This window comes from Gracilinanus agilis, chromosome 2 (genome assembly GCF_016433145.1).
Source record: "Gracilinanus agilis isolate LMUSP501 chromosome 2, AgileGrace, whole genome shotgun sequence".
Lineage (NCBI taxonomy): Eukaryota > Metazoa > Chordata > Mammalia > Didelphimorphia > Didelphidae > Gracilinanus > Gracilinanus agilis.
Window position 1 is genome coordinate 470,242,657 of NC_058131.1, and position 15,596 is coordinate 470,258,252.

At 36.6% G+C, this 15,596-nt stretch overlaps 1 protein-coding gene across 1 annotated transcript in view; it reads right to left on the bottom strand.

Annotated features, from left to right (window-relative positions):
• The window catches only part of KIAA0586 (KIAA0586 ortholog), a 152,007-nt gene that overhangs the window by 74,224 nt on the left and 62,187 nt on the right, over positions 1-15,596 (bottom strand). The window contains exons 17-19 of the mRNA XM_044659964.1: positions 13,075-13,262; positions 11,930-12,037; positions 11,268-11,348 (exon numbers count right to left, since the gene is read on the bottom strand). Coding sequence (XP_044515899.1) covers positions 11,268-11,348; positions 11,930-12,037; positions 13,075-13,262 — 377 coding nt within the window. The remainder of the gene's footprint in view (positions 1-11,267; positions 11,349-11,929; positions 12,038-13,074; positions 13,263-15,596) is intronic.

The window sequence follows — 15,596 nt, forward strand, 5'->3', positions numbered from 1 at the left end:
AGCTCCACCAGCAATGCATTAATATCCCAATTTTGCCACATACCCTCCAACATTCATTACTCTCCCCTTCTTTTATTTTAGCCATTCTGCTAGGTGTGAGGTGATACCTCAGAGTTGTTTTGATTTGCATTTCTCTAATTATTAGAAATTTAGAACACTTTCTCATGTGCTTATTGATACTTTTGATTTCTTTACCTGAAAACTGCCTATTCATGTCTCTTGCCCATTTTTCAATTGGGGAATGGCATGATTTTTTATACAATTCACTTAACTCCTTGTATATTTGAGTAATTAGACCCCTATCAGAGTTTTTTGTTATAAAGATTTTTTCCCAGTTTGTTGTTTCCCTTCTGATCTTGGCTACATTGTTTTGGTTTGTACAAAAGCTTTTTAGTTTTATATAATCAAAATAATTTATTTTACATTTTGTAACTTTCTCTAATTCTTGCTTGGTTTTAAAATCTTTCCTTTCCAAGAGATCTGACAAGTATACTATTCTGTGTTCACTTAACTTATTTATAGTTTCCCTCTTTATATTCAAGTCATTCACCCATTCTGAATTTATCTTGGTGTAGGGTGTGAGACGTTGATTTAAAACTAATCTCTCCCTTATTGTTTTCCAAATTTCCCAACAGTTTTTGTCAAATAGTGGATTTTTGTCCCAAAAATTGGGCTCTTTGGGTTTATCATATACTGTCTTGCTGACGTCACTTACCCCAAGTCTATTCCACTGATCCTCCCTTCTGTCTCTTAGCCAGTACCACACCGTTTTGATGACTGCTGCTTTATAGTATAGTTTAATATCTGGTATTGCTAGGCCCCCTTCCTTCACATTTTTTTTCATTATTTCCCTTGATATTCTTGATCTTTTGTTATTCCAAATGAACTTTGTTATAGTTTTTCCTAATTCAGTGAAAAAGATTTTTGGTAGTTTGATAGGTATGGCACTAAATAGATAAATTAATTTGGGTAGAATGGTCATTTTTATTATGTTAGCTCGTCCTACCCATGAGCAATCAATGTTTTTCCAATTGTTTAGATCTAGTTTTAATTGTTTGGAAAGTGTTTTGTAGTTGTTTTCATATAATTCCTGTGTTTGTTTTGGTAGATAGATTCTTAAGTATTTTATATTGTCTAGGGTGATTTTAAATGGTGTTTCTCTTTCTACCTCTTGCTGCTGTGATGTATTGGAAATATATAGAAATGCTGATGATTTATGTGCATTTATTTTGTATCCTGCAACTTTGCTAAAGTTGTTGATTATTTCTACAAGCTTCTTAGTTGATTCTCTAGGATTTTTTAAGTAGACCATCATATCATCTGCAAAGAGTGATAACTTAGTCTCCTCACTGCCTATTTTAATACCTTCAATTTCTTTTTCTTCTCTAATTGCTACTGCTAGTGTTTCTAGTACAATGTTAAATAACAGAGGAGATAATGGGCATCCTTGTTTCACTCCTGATCTTATTGGAAAGGCTTCTAATTTATCCCCATTGCATATGATGCTTGTTGATGGTTTTAGGAATATACTGTTTATTGTTTTTAGGAAAGGACCTTCTGTTCCTATACTTTCTAGTGTTTTCAATAGGAATGGGTGCTCTATTTTGTCAAAGGCTTTTTCAGCATTTATTGAGATAATCATGTGATTTTTGTTTGTTAGACTGTTGATATGGTCAATTATGTGGATGGTTTTCCTAATGTTGAACCATCCTTGCATTCCTGGTATAAATCCCACCTGATCATGGTGGATGATCCTCTTGATCACCTGCTGGAGTCTCTTTGCTAGTATTCTATTTAGGATTTTTGCATCTATGTTCATTAGGGAGATTGGTCTGTAGTTTTCTTTCCTCTGTTTTTGATCTCCCTGGCTTTGGAATCAGTACCATATTTGTGTCATAAAAGGAATTTGGTAGGACTCCTTCTTTGCTTATTATATCAAATAATTTGTGTAGTATTGGGATTAGTTGCTCTTTGAATGTCTGATAGAATTCACTTGTGAATCCATCAGGCCCTGGAGATTTTTTCTTAGGGAGTTCTTTGATGGCTTGTTCAATTTCTTTTTCTGATATGGGATTATTTAGGTATTCTATTTCTTCTGCTGTTAATCTAGGCAATTTATATTTTTGTAAATATTCATCCATATCTTTTAAATTGCTATATTTACTGCCATAAAATTGGGTGAAATAGTTTTTAATGATTGCCTTAATTTCCCCTTCATTAGAGGTGAAGTCTCCCTTTTCATCTTTGATACTGTCAATTTGGTTTTCTTCTTTCCTTTTTTTAATTAGATTGACCAGTACTTTGTCTATTTTATCTGTTTTTTTTCAAAATACCAGCTTCTAGTCTTATTTATTAATTCAATAGTTCTTTTACTTTCGATTTTATTAATTTCTCCCTTGGTTTTTAGTATTTCTAATTTAGTTTTCATCTGGGGATTTTTAATTTGCTTGCTTTCTAATTTTTTAAGTTGCATGCCCAATTCATTAATCTCTGCCCTCCTTAATTTGTTAATATATACACTCAAGGATATAAATTTCCCCCTGAGTACTGCCTTGGCTGCATCCCACAGAGTTTGGTAGGATGTCTCATCATTGTCATTCTCTTCAATGAAATTGTTGATTGTTTCTATGATTTCTTCTTTGACTAGCTGATTTTGGAGAATCATATTATTTAATTTCCAATTAGTTTTTGATTTGCCTGTCCAGGTGCCCTTACTAATTATTGTTTTTATTGCATTATGATCTGAGAAAGTTACATTTATTATTTCTGCTCTTTTGCATTTGTTTGCAATGTTTCTATGCCCTATTACATGGTCAATCTTTGTGAATGTACTATGTGCAGCTGAAAAGAAGGTGTATTCCTTTTTGTCCCTATTTATTTTTCTCCACATATCAATTAAATCTAATTTTTCTAGGACTTCACTCATCTCTCTTACCTCTTTCTTATTTATTTTTTGGTTTGATTTATCTAGATCTGAAAGAGGAATATTTAGATCTCCCACTAGTATGGTTTTACTGTCTTCTTGAGCTCTGCCAGTTTCTCCTTTATGAATTTGGATGCTGTACCACTTGGTGCATACATATTGAGCAGTGTTATTTCCTCCTTGTTTATACTGCCTTTAATCAGGATGTAATGACCTTCCCTGTCTTTTTTAATCATATCTATTTTTACTTTGGCTTTGTCAGAAATCATAATAGCCACTCCTGCCTTCTTTTTCTCATTTGACGCCCAAAAGATTTTGCTCAAGCCCTGAACCTTAAACTTGTGTATGTTCACCCGCCTCATATGTGTTTCTTGTAGACAACATATGGTAGGATTTTGGTTTCTAATCCACTCTGCTATTTGCTTCCATTTTATGAGAGAGTTCATCCCATTCACATTCAGAGTTATAATTGTCAGTTGTGCATTCGCTGACATTTTCGTATCCTCCCCTATTCCTATCCCTTCTTCTTAAACTATTTCCTTTTAAACCAGTGGTTTGCTTTAAGCCGGTATCCCTTATCCCCTCCCTTGATTAACTTCCCTTTCTACCCCCTCCCTTATTATTCCCCTCTTTTTATTTTTAAAGGCCTAATGAATTCCCTTCCCCTTCTTCTCCCCTCCCATTTTTGACCTCCCCACTCCCCTGCTCCCCTTGGTTTATCCCTTCTGACTTTCTCAGTAGGGTTAGATAGAGTTTTATATCCCAATGCATATAACTATTCTTCCCTCTCAGGGTTAATTACACTGAGAGTAAGGTGTAAATATTACCTCTTAATGCTCTCTTCCTCTCCTTCTTATAATAGTATTCATCCCTTCTCCTTCCCATGCCCTAAATAGAATATCCTATTTTTCTTATTCCTTCAAGATTCTCTTGGTGTCCTCTACTATTTATCCCCCTTTTCCCTTCCCACCCATATTATCTTAGACCATTTGGTATTCCAACCTCTCCCTATGAATAATTCTTCTAATTATTATAATAGTGAATGCTATAATGGTGAACAGAGTTCACTACAGAGAATTATATATAACATTTCCCCGCATAGGAGTACCAATAATTAGATCTTATTGAAGCCCTTAAAGAGGCAAATTTAAAAAATGAGTTTTCTTACTTTCCCTTCTGTTTCTTATTTACCTTTTCATGTTTCTCTTGATTTTTGTGGTTGGATATCGAACTTTCCATTTAGTCCTTCTCTTTTCTGTGCAAATGCTTGGAAATTTTCTATCTTGTTCAATGCCCAAACTTTCCCCTGGAAAAATATAGTCAGTTTTGTTGGGTAGGTGATCATTGGTTGTAAAACCAGTTCTCTTGCCTTTCTGAATATCATATTCCAAGCCTTGCGGTCTTTTAGTGTGGAGGCTGCCAGATCCTGTGTGATCCTGATTGGTGCTCCTTGATATCTGAATTGTCTCTTTCTGGCTTCTTATAATATTTTTTCTTTTAGTTGGAAGCTCTTGGTTTTGGCTATTATATTCCTTGGGGTTGTCTTCTCATTGTCTAGTGTAGAAGGTGATCTATGGATCCTTTCAATGTCTATATCGCCCTCTTGTTGTAGAACTTCAGGGCAATTTTGCTGAATAATTTCTTTTAGTATGGAGTCCAAATTTCTATTAATTTCTGGTTTTTCAGGAAGACCAATGATTTTCAGGTTGTCTCTTCTAGACCGGTTTTCTTGATCTATCAGTTTCTCATTGAGATATTTCATGTTTCCTTCTATTTTATCTGTCTTTTTACTTTGTTTTATTTGATCTTGCTGTCTTGATAGATCATTGGCTTCTACTTGCCCAATTCTTGTCTTTAGAGACTGGTTTTCTGCTATAAGCTTTTGATTTTCCTTTTTCAGTTTGGTCTGACCTGTTTTCCAGCTGTTTGATTTTGATCTCCAATTTGCTTATTAATTCTTTTGATTTGGGGGCATCTTTTTCTAATTGCTCAATTCTAGCCTGTAGAGACTGGTTTTCGGCTACAATCTTTCGGTTTTCCTTTTCATTCTGGTCATTTCTGGTCTTTGATTTACTTGCCTCACTTTCCAATTGTGAAATTCTGCCTTTTAAACTGTTATTTTCTTGCTAGATCTCTTCCGTCTTTCTCATGATCTCAGATCTGAACTCTTCAAGACCTTGGGACCCGTTTTCATTGTTTTGGAAAGGTTTGGATTGTTTGTTCTCCTCTACTGTTTCCTCTGTTGTCTGGATTTTTTCTGTGTAAAAGTTGTCAAGTGTTAAAGGTTTTTTCTTCTTCATCTTTCTCTTCTGGTTTTCCTGATGATTCTGGCTTGCCATATTAAGCTGAGTTCCCTCTCAGCTTTATGCTTGCACCCAGGATCTGTTTGTGGCTCTTTAGAGATTCCTGAGGTCTCAGGTATAGTTGTTTTGGGACAAGCCTCCTGGTGGTCTCCTTGCTCGTTCTTTTGCCTGAAGCTCCTTTAACAGTCTCAGGGAGCTGCTTCCACAGTCAAGCACCTCTCTGCACTGGGTCCCCACTCAAGGTCTGCTCCTGCAGTCAAGATCAGCCCCTTCGTCCGCGCCCCAGTACGCGCTTTAATCTGTGCCTCAGCCGGCGCCTGTGTCAGCCCCTTCGCCTGCGCCTGGGCTCAGGGTCTGGGCTCAGGGTCTGCGAGTTCCTCAGCCTCCCGGGGGGTCCGAAGTCTTGCTGCTCCCAGGAACAAGCCCTGGTGAGCTGCCAATGACCCGATGGGTGCCCCAAACCTGCTCCGACTCCCATGCGCTGGCTTTGGCGCAGTAGGTGGTGTGAGTTGGGGGAGGCGGTTGCTCTGCTCGTGTTTTCGTGGGAGCTGTTTCACCCCTTTATAGCATGGAAATGCCCTGTTTCCACGTACCTCCGATGCTGTGCCCTGTTGTGGGGTCCCTTCTTTCCTCTGGATTTGTTTTTATGTCTTCTTGAGGAGTCCTATATGCATGGGTTAGGAGAAGTCAAGCAGTTGCTTTTTACTCTGCCGCCATCTTAACCCGGAACCCTAAATTTTTATTTATAACAATAGAGAGCTAACCTAGATATCTCTACTCAAGGCCCATGTCTGTCATATAACTGTTTAACTCCGAGCAAAGTCACTTAACCTCACACTGCTCAAGGCAATGTTCTTGGAGTTTAAGTTAAAAAGAAAAGTGCCAGCTTATATTGTTTGGGGGGGGGGGGGTTCCTCTTTAGGAGTTCCCTATATCTACTGACTAATAGGCCCAGTACCTGTCCCTAGCCCCTATTTTATACAGGTGTTTTTGTTATCCCCTCTTACAGTTGGTGAAACTGAAGTAGACAGTAGTTAAATGTTTTGCCCAAAGACACATAGTTTATAAATGTATGAGACCTGATTTTAACTTAAGTTTTCCTAACTAGAGACCAAGAGTTCTATCCACTTCAATACCTATCTACCTTGAAATGGTAATAAAGGCTCCTATCTCCAACAGTTTTGTGAGGATAAAATGAGATGTTTGTAAAGTGCTTTGCAAATCTTAAAGCATTATGTAAATGCTAGTCATTATTTATAATCATTTCTTTATTTCTATTATTGTTAGTTGCCATAAAGTACCAGTAGGAAGTATTGTCTTCCAAGAATTCATAAAAATTCATGCCCATGAGATAGTCAGTCACAACTGAGACCCAAAAAGGAAGGAAGGTTTTCTACCATATACACCTGAGCAAGAATGTTCCAAACCCCTAATAATCTTCCCCACAAAATCCCAATGTAAACTGGGGTATCACCATGGACCCATTGAGAAACCAATGATATAGTAGTAACCTAGCTGTTAGTATCTAGCAGTCCCTAATCAAAAATTAAAGGAGATGATGGGAGATATGTCAAGATGTTTTAAAATGAGGAGAAAAATAAGAGGTCTTCCAATTAATAGCCTCAGTTTTCTCAGTAAAGTATGAGATAATCTCTTTGCCTAAGAGCCCAGGGGAAAGGGTACTGTTGAACACCTGAGGAAAGATGAGAACATCTGGTACAGCCACCTGAGATATAATAAATGCCAGCTATATATATCCAAGAGCTATCATGTATAAGTATAATATGAACAGTTAGAAATATGAACAAAGGAGATAAACAGTTTTCAAAAAACTTGCAAACTATAAAGTACCATTTCAAAATAAATATACTCCAAATAAATGAAAGAGAGAGAAATTCAAGTTAAAATAAAACTGAGGTTTGCTATAGAAAAATGGCAAATATGAATGAGTGATACAGAAAGAAATCAAGAGGAATAAAATACTGGTGTTGCTATGCATTGGTCCAACCATTTTAGATATAAATGTGGAATTATGAAAGAAAAATTATTAAATACTGACACTACCCAATAATCTCACTTAGCAGGCAAATCCTGAGAAAGTGGGAGACAAAAATAAATGTCAAATTTTTACCAAAACATTAAAAGCAGCACTCTGATCATAAGGTTTAAAGTCAATGCCTATCAACTCAGAATTGGCTGAAAAAAAATTATGGTCTATAAATGGAGGGGAATATTGTACAGTAAGAAATGAGGAATTCTGAGAAATATGAGATTTGTATGAACTAATAGACTGAAATGAGAAGAACAATATACACAATGACAACTTCACCTAATACTTTAATGAAAAAAATTGAAGCCAAGGTGAGCTTCCCCTTCTGAATGTCTTAAAAAACCCTCAGCATCACTCTCCATTTTCTTTCTTTATTCCTATCTCTGATCAAGAACTGACCTTTATCAACTTCTACATGTTTCCCTGAACCTATTCCTTTCCATCTTTTCCATCAGACTGCCTCCTCTCTTTTTATTTTTTTATCTCTCCCTATCTACTGATTCCTTCCCTTTTGCTTATAAAAAGTCCAAGATTCATCTATTTTTTAAAAATCACACTTGATCCTACAATACCCTCCATCTATTGTCCTATATGTCTTTCCTCCTTTTCAAAGTCAAACTCCCAGAAAAAAAACTGTCTACACCTATTCTTTCCTTTTCCTCTCCTTTAACTCTTCAATCCCTTTTGTCTCATCTCTCAACTGAAACTATATTCTCCAAAGTTACCAATGATGTCTTAACTATCAAAACTGGTGTCCATTTCTCAATTATCTCCCTCATCTGTTGGCAGGATTTGATACTGTTGATTTACCTTCTCCTTCTGAACACTAGGTCCTCTCTAGGTTTTTATGATACTCATCTTTCTTTGTTGTCCTCCTACCTTTCTCTAGCAGATAACTCCCAAATCTATATATCCAGCCCCTCTCAAGCCATGAACTGACAAATAGATATTTTGAGCTAAATGTTTTATAAGTATCTCAAATTTAACAGGTCCAAAAGTGAACTCATTTTCTTCCCTTCCTCCCCTCACAAAGATACCTCTCCTTCTGAACTTCTCTGTTTCTGGTGGGGGTATCACCAGATACCACCTGGTCACAGGTAAGAATTGTGTATTGCCCATGACTCACACTTTCCCTCACTCCACATAGCTGATCAGTTGTTAAATATTGTCATTTCTGCTTCCTTCATCTCTCTTCTATAAGTTCTTTTTCTCTCTACTCACATGAATATTATCACAATAACTTAGTCCCTCATCACCTCTCTCTTGGAATATTGCAAAAGCATCCTAAATTGAACTCTCTTCCCCAAGGCCCTCTTCCCTAATCCATTCTTCACACAGCTCAAAAGGATTTGCCCCAAGTTCCTGTTTCCATGATTCTGCTCTATTCAAATTCTAACACTTCCCTATTGCCTCTGAAGTCAAGTATAGCCTTCTCTGTTTAAAGCATTTCAGTAACATGGCCTTAATCTACTTTTCCATTCTTACATATTACTTACTTCCCTACCCACATTTTCTGGTCCAGTCAAACAGTTCTTCTTGTGGCTGTTCCCTATGCTTTCTCCATACATTTGTTCTAGTTGTCCTCCATTCCTAGAATACACTTAATTCTCACATATGACTATAAGAATTCCTCATTGTTTCATTCAAAACTTAATTCAAGTAACACCTCCTACCTTAAGTCTTTTCTGATTTCCCCACTACCACCACCACCTATTAATGTGCTATTGCTGCTAAAATGATTATCTGAGACGAGATGGATACCACTTTGAATGACAGGACTGGCAGTTGAGAACCTTGGAATGTCCCCAGGTGCCGTGACCCAAGGGCAAAAAGCAGTTGGCCCCAGCCCTATAAATATCCCCAAGTGAAAGACAAGCTGGCTCAGATTGGAGAAGGGACTTGGGAAGGTGGGAGGTGAAGGGTAAAGGGTAGGCCTGAAACCTGTGACCTGTTATCCTACTGAGAGAGCTAGAGAACAATCATCATCACTGTTAACAGAGCTGACAGGGTTTACTGAAATCATCATTCAAGATCATCAAATAGCCTTCCCTAATCTCTGGCTTGGCTGTGGCCAAGTCAGGTCAGAGTTAGTGAGAGGGTGAAGAACCTCCAGTGTCTACTAAACCTAGCAATCTCCAGACCTTGATCAACAATCTAGATTATTAGCCTAAATAATTAGCAATAGGGTTCCTAAATCCTCATTCCCATTCCCCTGTTTCCTAACCCCATTAATAGATTTAAATACAGTATTTACCATCAAGTACCTTTGCTGAGTGGTGATTATACCAAAGCCCTTGGGAAGGGGAGATCAATACGCAGTCAAATTACACCATTATCCAATAGCTAATCAATAGCCCTCATCAACAACTAATCCAACCTCAGGTTGGGACCTAGTGAGGTTAACTATCCACACAACCTCTCAGGGGTTCCCTGCCTGGGCAAACTGTTAGAAAGGGTATCTGACAAGCTTATTCAACCAAGCCTGTCAATACCAACAACAACTCCATAAGGCCTGTGAGAGGAGAGTGTGCTTTTTCTCCTCACCAACTACAACCAGTTTAGGCTTGGGCATACAATCCCTCCTCCATCTATACTATCTCTGAGATCCATCTATACGATCAATTTCTCTGGGATCTTTATACCATCATAACATTGCCGAAAACAAATTTATTTTAGATTTATGTATTCTGTACTTATTCACATTTATATTACCTTCCCCTAAAGAAAGTATGGTCCTTGAGGTCTTTATATCCCCAGGGCACATAGTAGACTCTTAACAAATATGTGATTTAAACAATGTAAATGAAAATAAATGAACTCTGAATAACTGAGAAAAAAAGATGGTCCCAAAGAAAAGGTAAAAATATGCTTCCTTCCTTAAGCAGAAAGTCTAAGGGGCTACCAGAGAAGAATGTCTTCAATTATGTGTCCTCAGATACAGTTACTATATCCATTACAAGGAAATATTTAATCTTGGGAAGAGTAGGGAAGAGACCCAGTATAAGGTAGAGAAGGGGAAAGAATTCAGCTATGAAGTGGAAACTGAGGAAACGATATTGAATTGTATTATTTATCAGCAATATTCCAATATTTCTATGTGAATCCATTCCTTTTCTCAAACCCCAATCTCTGAAGATCAAACAGCTCAAGTCTCAAGTTAAGAGAATATACTCTCAGGCCAGGGCATTTAACTGGGCCTAGACCCTAGTCGTTTGTTCAGGAAAGGTGGATACCTCTACACTTAACTATAAACAAGAATCCATCCTTCCTAAGGTACTTGAAAGCATATGCTCCTCTCCTTTGTCCTTGGCTAGACGTAACATCTAGATTTGGGATGACCCAATCTATAACAAGGGAAAGAGCCATGATTAAGACAATTTATGTCTTTCTAGTAAAAAAATTTCTAGAAGAAGCTGGGTTTCATAAATTAGCTGGCATTCCATTTCTTAAAGCACCCGAGAAGAGCATTTTAGCCATTTGCAGTTCCCTAGTTTAGTGAGCTGTAGAAAACTACTCAGTTGCAAAGTTGTCCCTTCTCCTCCCTCTGATGAATTAATGGGGAGGTACTAAGATTTCTAAGTTCACCTCTTTTTTTAAATGTCCACCAATCAAGATTGCCAGGAGAGGATCAAATGATGTACTTGTCAGACCAATCAGAAGGAAGATAAAACTCTGTTATAAGGCTCTATAGCTTCCTTTTCTGGTCTTTACATGCAGAGTCATGTATGATTAGCCCATTCTTTATTAACAGATCGCATGCCCCTAGTAATAAATAATGTTATATACTCAGAGAAACTCTCATTTTATTTATCGAATAAAATTCCATGCACTACAGAAAAAAAGACATTCATATAACTTTTTTAAAAGTTAAGATGACATTAAAAGAGAAATGCTATCTATCAAGTCACTATGGCATTATAAATAGAACCAAATATTAAACCACACAGAGCTGTTCTGAAAGAAAAAAATTCACCTTTCTTGGCATTTTTACCTGTATTACATCAATTACTTCATCAAAGTTGGATCCTGGAAACTTAGGGTCATCTTCATCAGGCTGTGTAAATTCTGGATCCTAAAAAAACATTCAATGTTATTTCATAAAGCATCCTACCAACTTGACGTTAATTACTTTATGCTTCTGCTCATGAATCTTGTGGCTTTTTCTAATTTGATCTACCTCTTCCATTTCATTTTTAGTTCCATATAAAACTACATCCTTAAAATAAGTTAATTTCATCCCACCACTTAAAATGATTGCCCCAAGGGCCAAAATTACTATAAAATGCATGAAAAAGTTTCAATCCTATCTATGTTGCTTTGTGCAAAAAACAATATCAGAAGCCACCAGAATAAAGTAAAACCAGCTCTAAAGGTTGGAATAACTACATCCAAAAACAAGAAAAACATGTCCTTATAAACACCTGAATGCAAATATTTTATTTTTTTTCAAAGCCCATCAGCCTTAAAATCTGACTTCCTGCTGGACCCTCCCTCACACACACCCACATCACACTCTGACCAAAGTCTAAACTCATATAAAGGCTTGAATTCACTTTCTTTATCTTTATATACTCAACTCATCTTAAGGAGAAGAAGCCTTTTGTGAATTAGCATTTGTTAATATCTACAGGCCACATGGTATCTGAAGGCTACCTGTATCCATGTCTGAATGGGATGAGATGCTTTTATGGAACTAGAGGAAGCTTGATTTCCATCGATGTTTTCACTTGAAAGACTATCAATATCTAAATTGGGTAATACCTAAAATAAAAATTGAAATAAGCAACAGCTCTTATATTAAGATATTTTCTATTCATAATTTAGATGTAGGCATTTATGCTAGAAAAGTCTATTACTTGATAACAAAATAGGCATATTTAGGATAGTCTGAACCCATTTTTTCTACATATGGTATAATGACAGGTGTAATTATGACAACTTAAACAAAAATACTTGAAACTTGTCTCTTGATTTCATAAGAGCTAGAACTATAATCCTTTGGAAAAGAACTCTGTCATATAATGCTTCTATGATCCACCATCACCACCTAGCCCCATATCTTAAACAAAGCTAGGTGCCTTATAAGAGATGAAATTTAAATTAATTTAAATTTTTCTTTAAAAAATATACGTCCTTTAAAAATTAATACAAAGACAACTATATGGCTTAGTGGATAGAGAGTCAGGCCTGGAGACAGGAGGTCCTGGGTTCAAATATGACCTCAGACACTTTCTGGTTTTATCACCCTGGGCAAGTCTCTTAACCCCAATTACCTAGTCTTTACCTTTCTTGTGCTTTGGAAATGACACTTAGTATTAAAGATAGAAGGTAAAGGTTTTAGGGAGGAAAAAACTATCAATACAAAGACAGGGTTACTATACAATTGGTAAGCTTAGGTACTTACAATGTAAATGAAGCCCTTGGTTGCACTTTTGATTCTATATAGATCAAATAACTCTCGACTACACTCTATTCTCGTAATTGTTCATACGAGGTTACAATTTCTGTCACTCCACAACTGTAAGTTATTGGGCACAAGAGGGATACAAAGTGTATGTTCATGAAAGTGGAGGGGATAAAGCCATCACAATTATTAGAAAAACAACAAAGCCAAAGCACATGCCTTTGCTGATGGTGGTAAATAATGTTTCATATGTGGATGTTACCATATTTATCTCACATTACTAAAGAATTCTCATAATTAAAGAGCAATATCTCTCAACAACACAGTAACCAATCAAATACTAATAAAAAAAATTTAGCTAAAACATTTCTATGTTCATTTATCAGCTTTATACCTGTATAGTAAGCTGAGGGGGATCCTTTTTTTCTGATGTCATCTCTACAACTGCTGTGTTGGGTTTCTTTGGTCCAGTTCTTTTAGTTTGAATAGATGGAGGAATAGAGGTAGCTACTGTTACAGGGTTTGGTTTTTCCATAATTACTTCAGCAGGTGGCATAGAATCACTGTTGCTTTGAGTCTGTCCTAAATAATTTAAAAAGAAATGAAATGTAAACCTTTTTATGGCAACTGGTTATGGAGTGGGGTGAGAGAAACAGAGAGAGAGGTTGACTTAGGTATCCAGGAAGTAAAGGCTCCTCATAATCTGTAATATCGATAAAAAACAAGTTAAGCTTGTTTTATGAAAGTATTATTACACACGTTATCTTAAAAATATAAAGGATAATACTTCTGCCCCCACAATTATTTTCTTTAATTTATGTAATTATGTAAGATTATGTAATAGTTTTCCAGAAATGAAGAGGCAGAGGCAGAAATGATGGTGATATAAAACTAAAATTCCTAATAAAAAAAAGTTTAAACATAACATAGGAATACCAAAGAAGCACAAAACAAAATCAATTCAGAAGTGTCTTCCATATACCCAGGCATTGTGACAGGTGCTTGGGGGCATAAAGACAAAAAAGAAACTACCCCTGTTCTTACGCAGGAAAAACATGAAAGCACATGAGCAGACACAAAATACATACTAAGTAATCAGAAGGTAATTTTGAGAGTGAAATTGAGGTGAGGAGGCTCTAGTAGTTGGAAATAATCAGTAAAAGTCTCATTATGATGGTGCAAATTTAACCCTAAATACTGAAAGAAGCTAGTAGAGAAGAGGATAAAATGCATTTAAGCCAAGGAAGGACCTCATATAGTTCCATGACAGGAATATAGGAGACAGAAGGTCATGTGTGAAGAACAATAAGTAGACTAGGAGGGGGAATTATTTTTATAATTCTAAAGCTTGAATTAGAATATGAAGAGCTTTAAATGGCAATGCTGGTTATGTTTAATCCTAGAGAAAACAGGGAGATATTTGCATTTACTGAGCAAAAGATCAATATGGTCTGGCCTGTGCTTTAAGAGGACAATTTAAGGATTTGTGCATCTAGATGAGTTGAGGAAGACTTGGAGGCAATTACAAACCTATAGAACCTCTCTTCTGTTACTTTCAATCCATGATGGAAAGAACTCTGTTCAATTAATTCATCAACAAAGCAAGAAAGGCATAAACGAAGCATTCTGTTTAGTTGTTGTCACTAATATTGTAAGAATTCTCATTAAGAATAATGGCTGAAGTATTATACAACTTTATTCTGAGATTCTTTGGACAAAAGCATTGAATTTCCAAACATAAATATCAGAAGCAAAGTAATTTTTGTTTATCAAATAGCATATCCTTTTTCTGATCAACTTACAGAGTTGTCATTTTTTTGTGAATTTTCTATTTGAAAACACCAGTTCTGTTTCCCAAATTATATAACAAAGAATATATCCATGTCCCTACTCATTCAATAAATCATATTTCTCAAGTGCTTTATTTACACAAAAGAAAAATTTCCTAACATTAGAGCTACCCAGAAGTGGGATAGGCTTCTTCCAGAATAGTTTCCCTTTATTGGAGGTTTTCAAGCAGAGAGGGTTGTAGAACCTTTTGTTGGAGGTATTATTGGAGGGAGGAGAGGAGTGGCAGTTCTTTAGTCAGGAATCAGCTGGGCTAAATGGCTACTAAGGTCTCTTTCCAAAATTCAGGGAATAATCAGAATAAGATTGTGATAGAGTTCATTCTTCTCAGAATCTCTCCTTAAGAGGTACACATGACTATGGTTTAAAGAAGCCATCTGACATCCAAGAAATATGTTATCATCAAGGATTATGATGTGATTGTTCAAGCTTTACTAAGAGCAGTAAGATTGCTACCTTTGACAAACCCATTTTGCAACAAATTGAATTTGACTTTAAGGCCAGATTTTGGCCCTTACTTCAGAGCTAAAGCAATAGATCTAAAAGATAACAATGACAGGCCTAGAGACGGAGGTCCTACGTTCAAATCCGGCCTCAGACACTTCCCAGCTGTGTGACCCTGGGCAAGTCACTTGACCCCCATTGCCCACCCTTACCACTCTTCCACCTATAAGTCAATACACAGAAGTTAAGGGTTTAAAATGAAAAAAAATGTAAAAAAAGATAACAATGACACTAACTAATCTATAGTCAGGGAGGAACAGGAGCCACCTGGCTGGGCACCCTGGCCTCAGTACTGCCTACAGTAAAGATTTGGCCCCAAGGCATAGCTCAACAGCATACTAGCAGAGATAAGAGAAGATTGAAGATTCAGCCTCAGGGCAAAGAAGCTCCAGTAAATCAACACAGAACTACCTTATAGTCCATAAGGGGGGGGGGGGGGGGAGGGGAAGAATATGAGTAAACAACAGAAAAAAAGAAATTATCGATAGAAAGCTTCTAGTGAGATAAAGACCAAAGAACAGAGCCAACAGTGGATGACAGGATCCAAAAAACTTCAAGCAAATC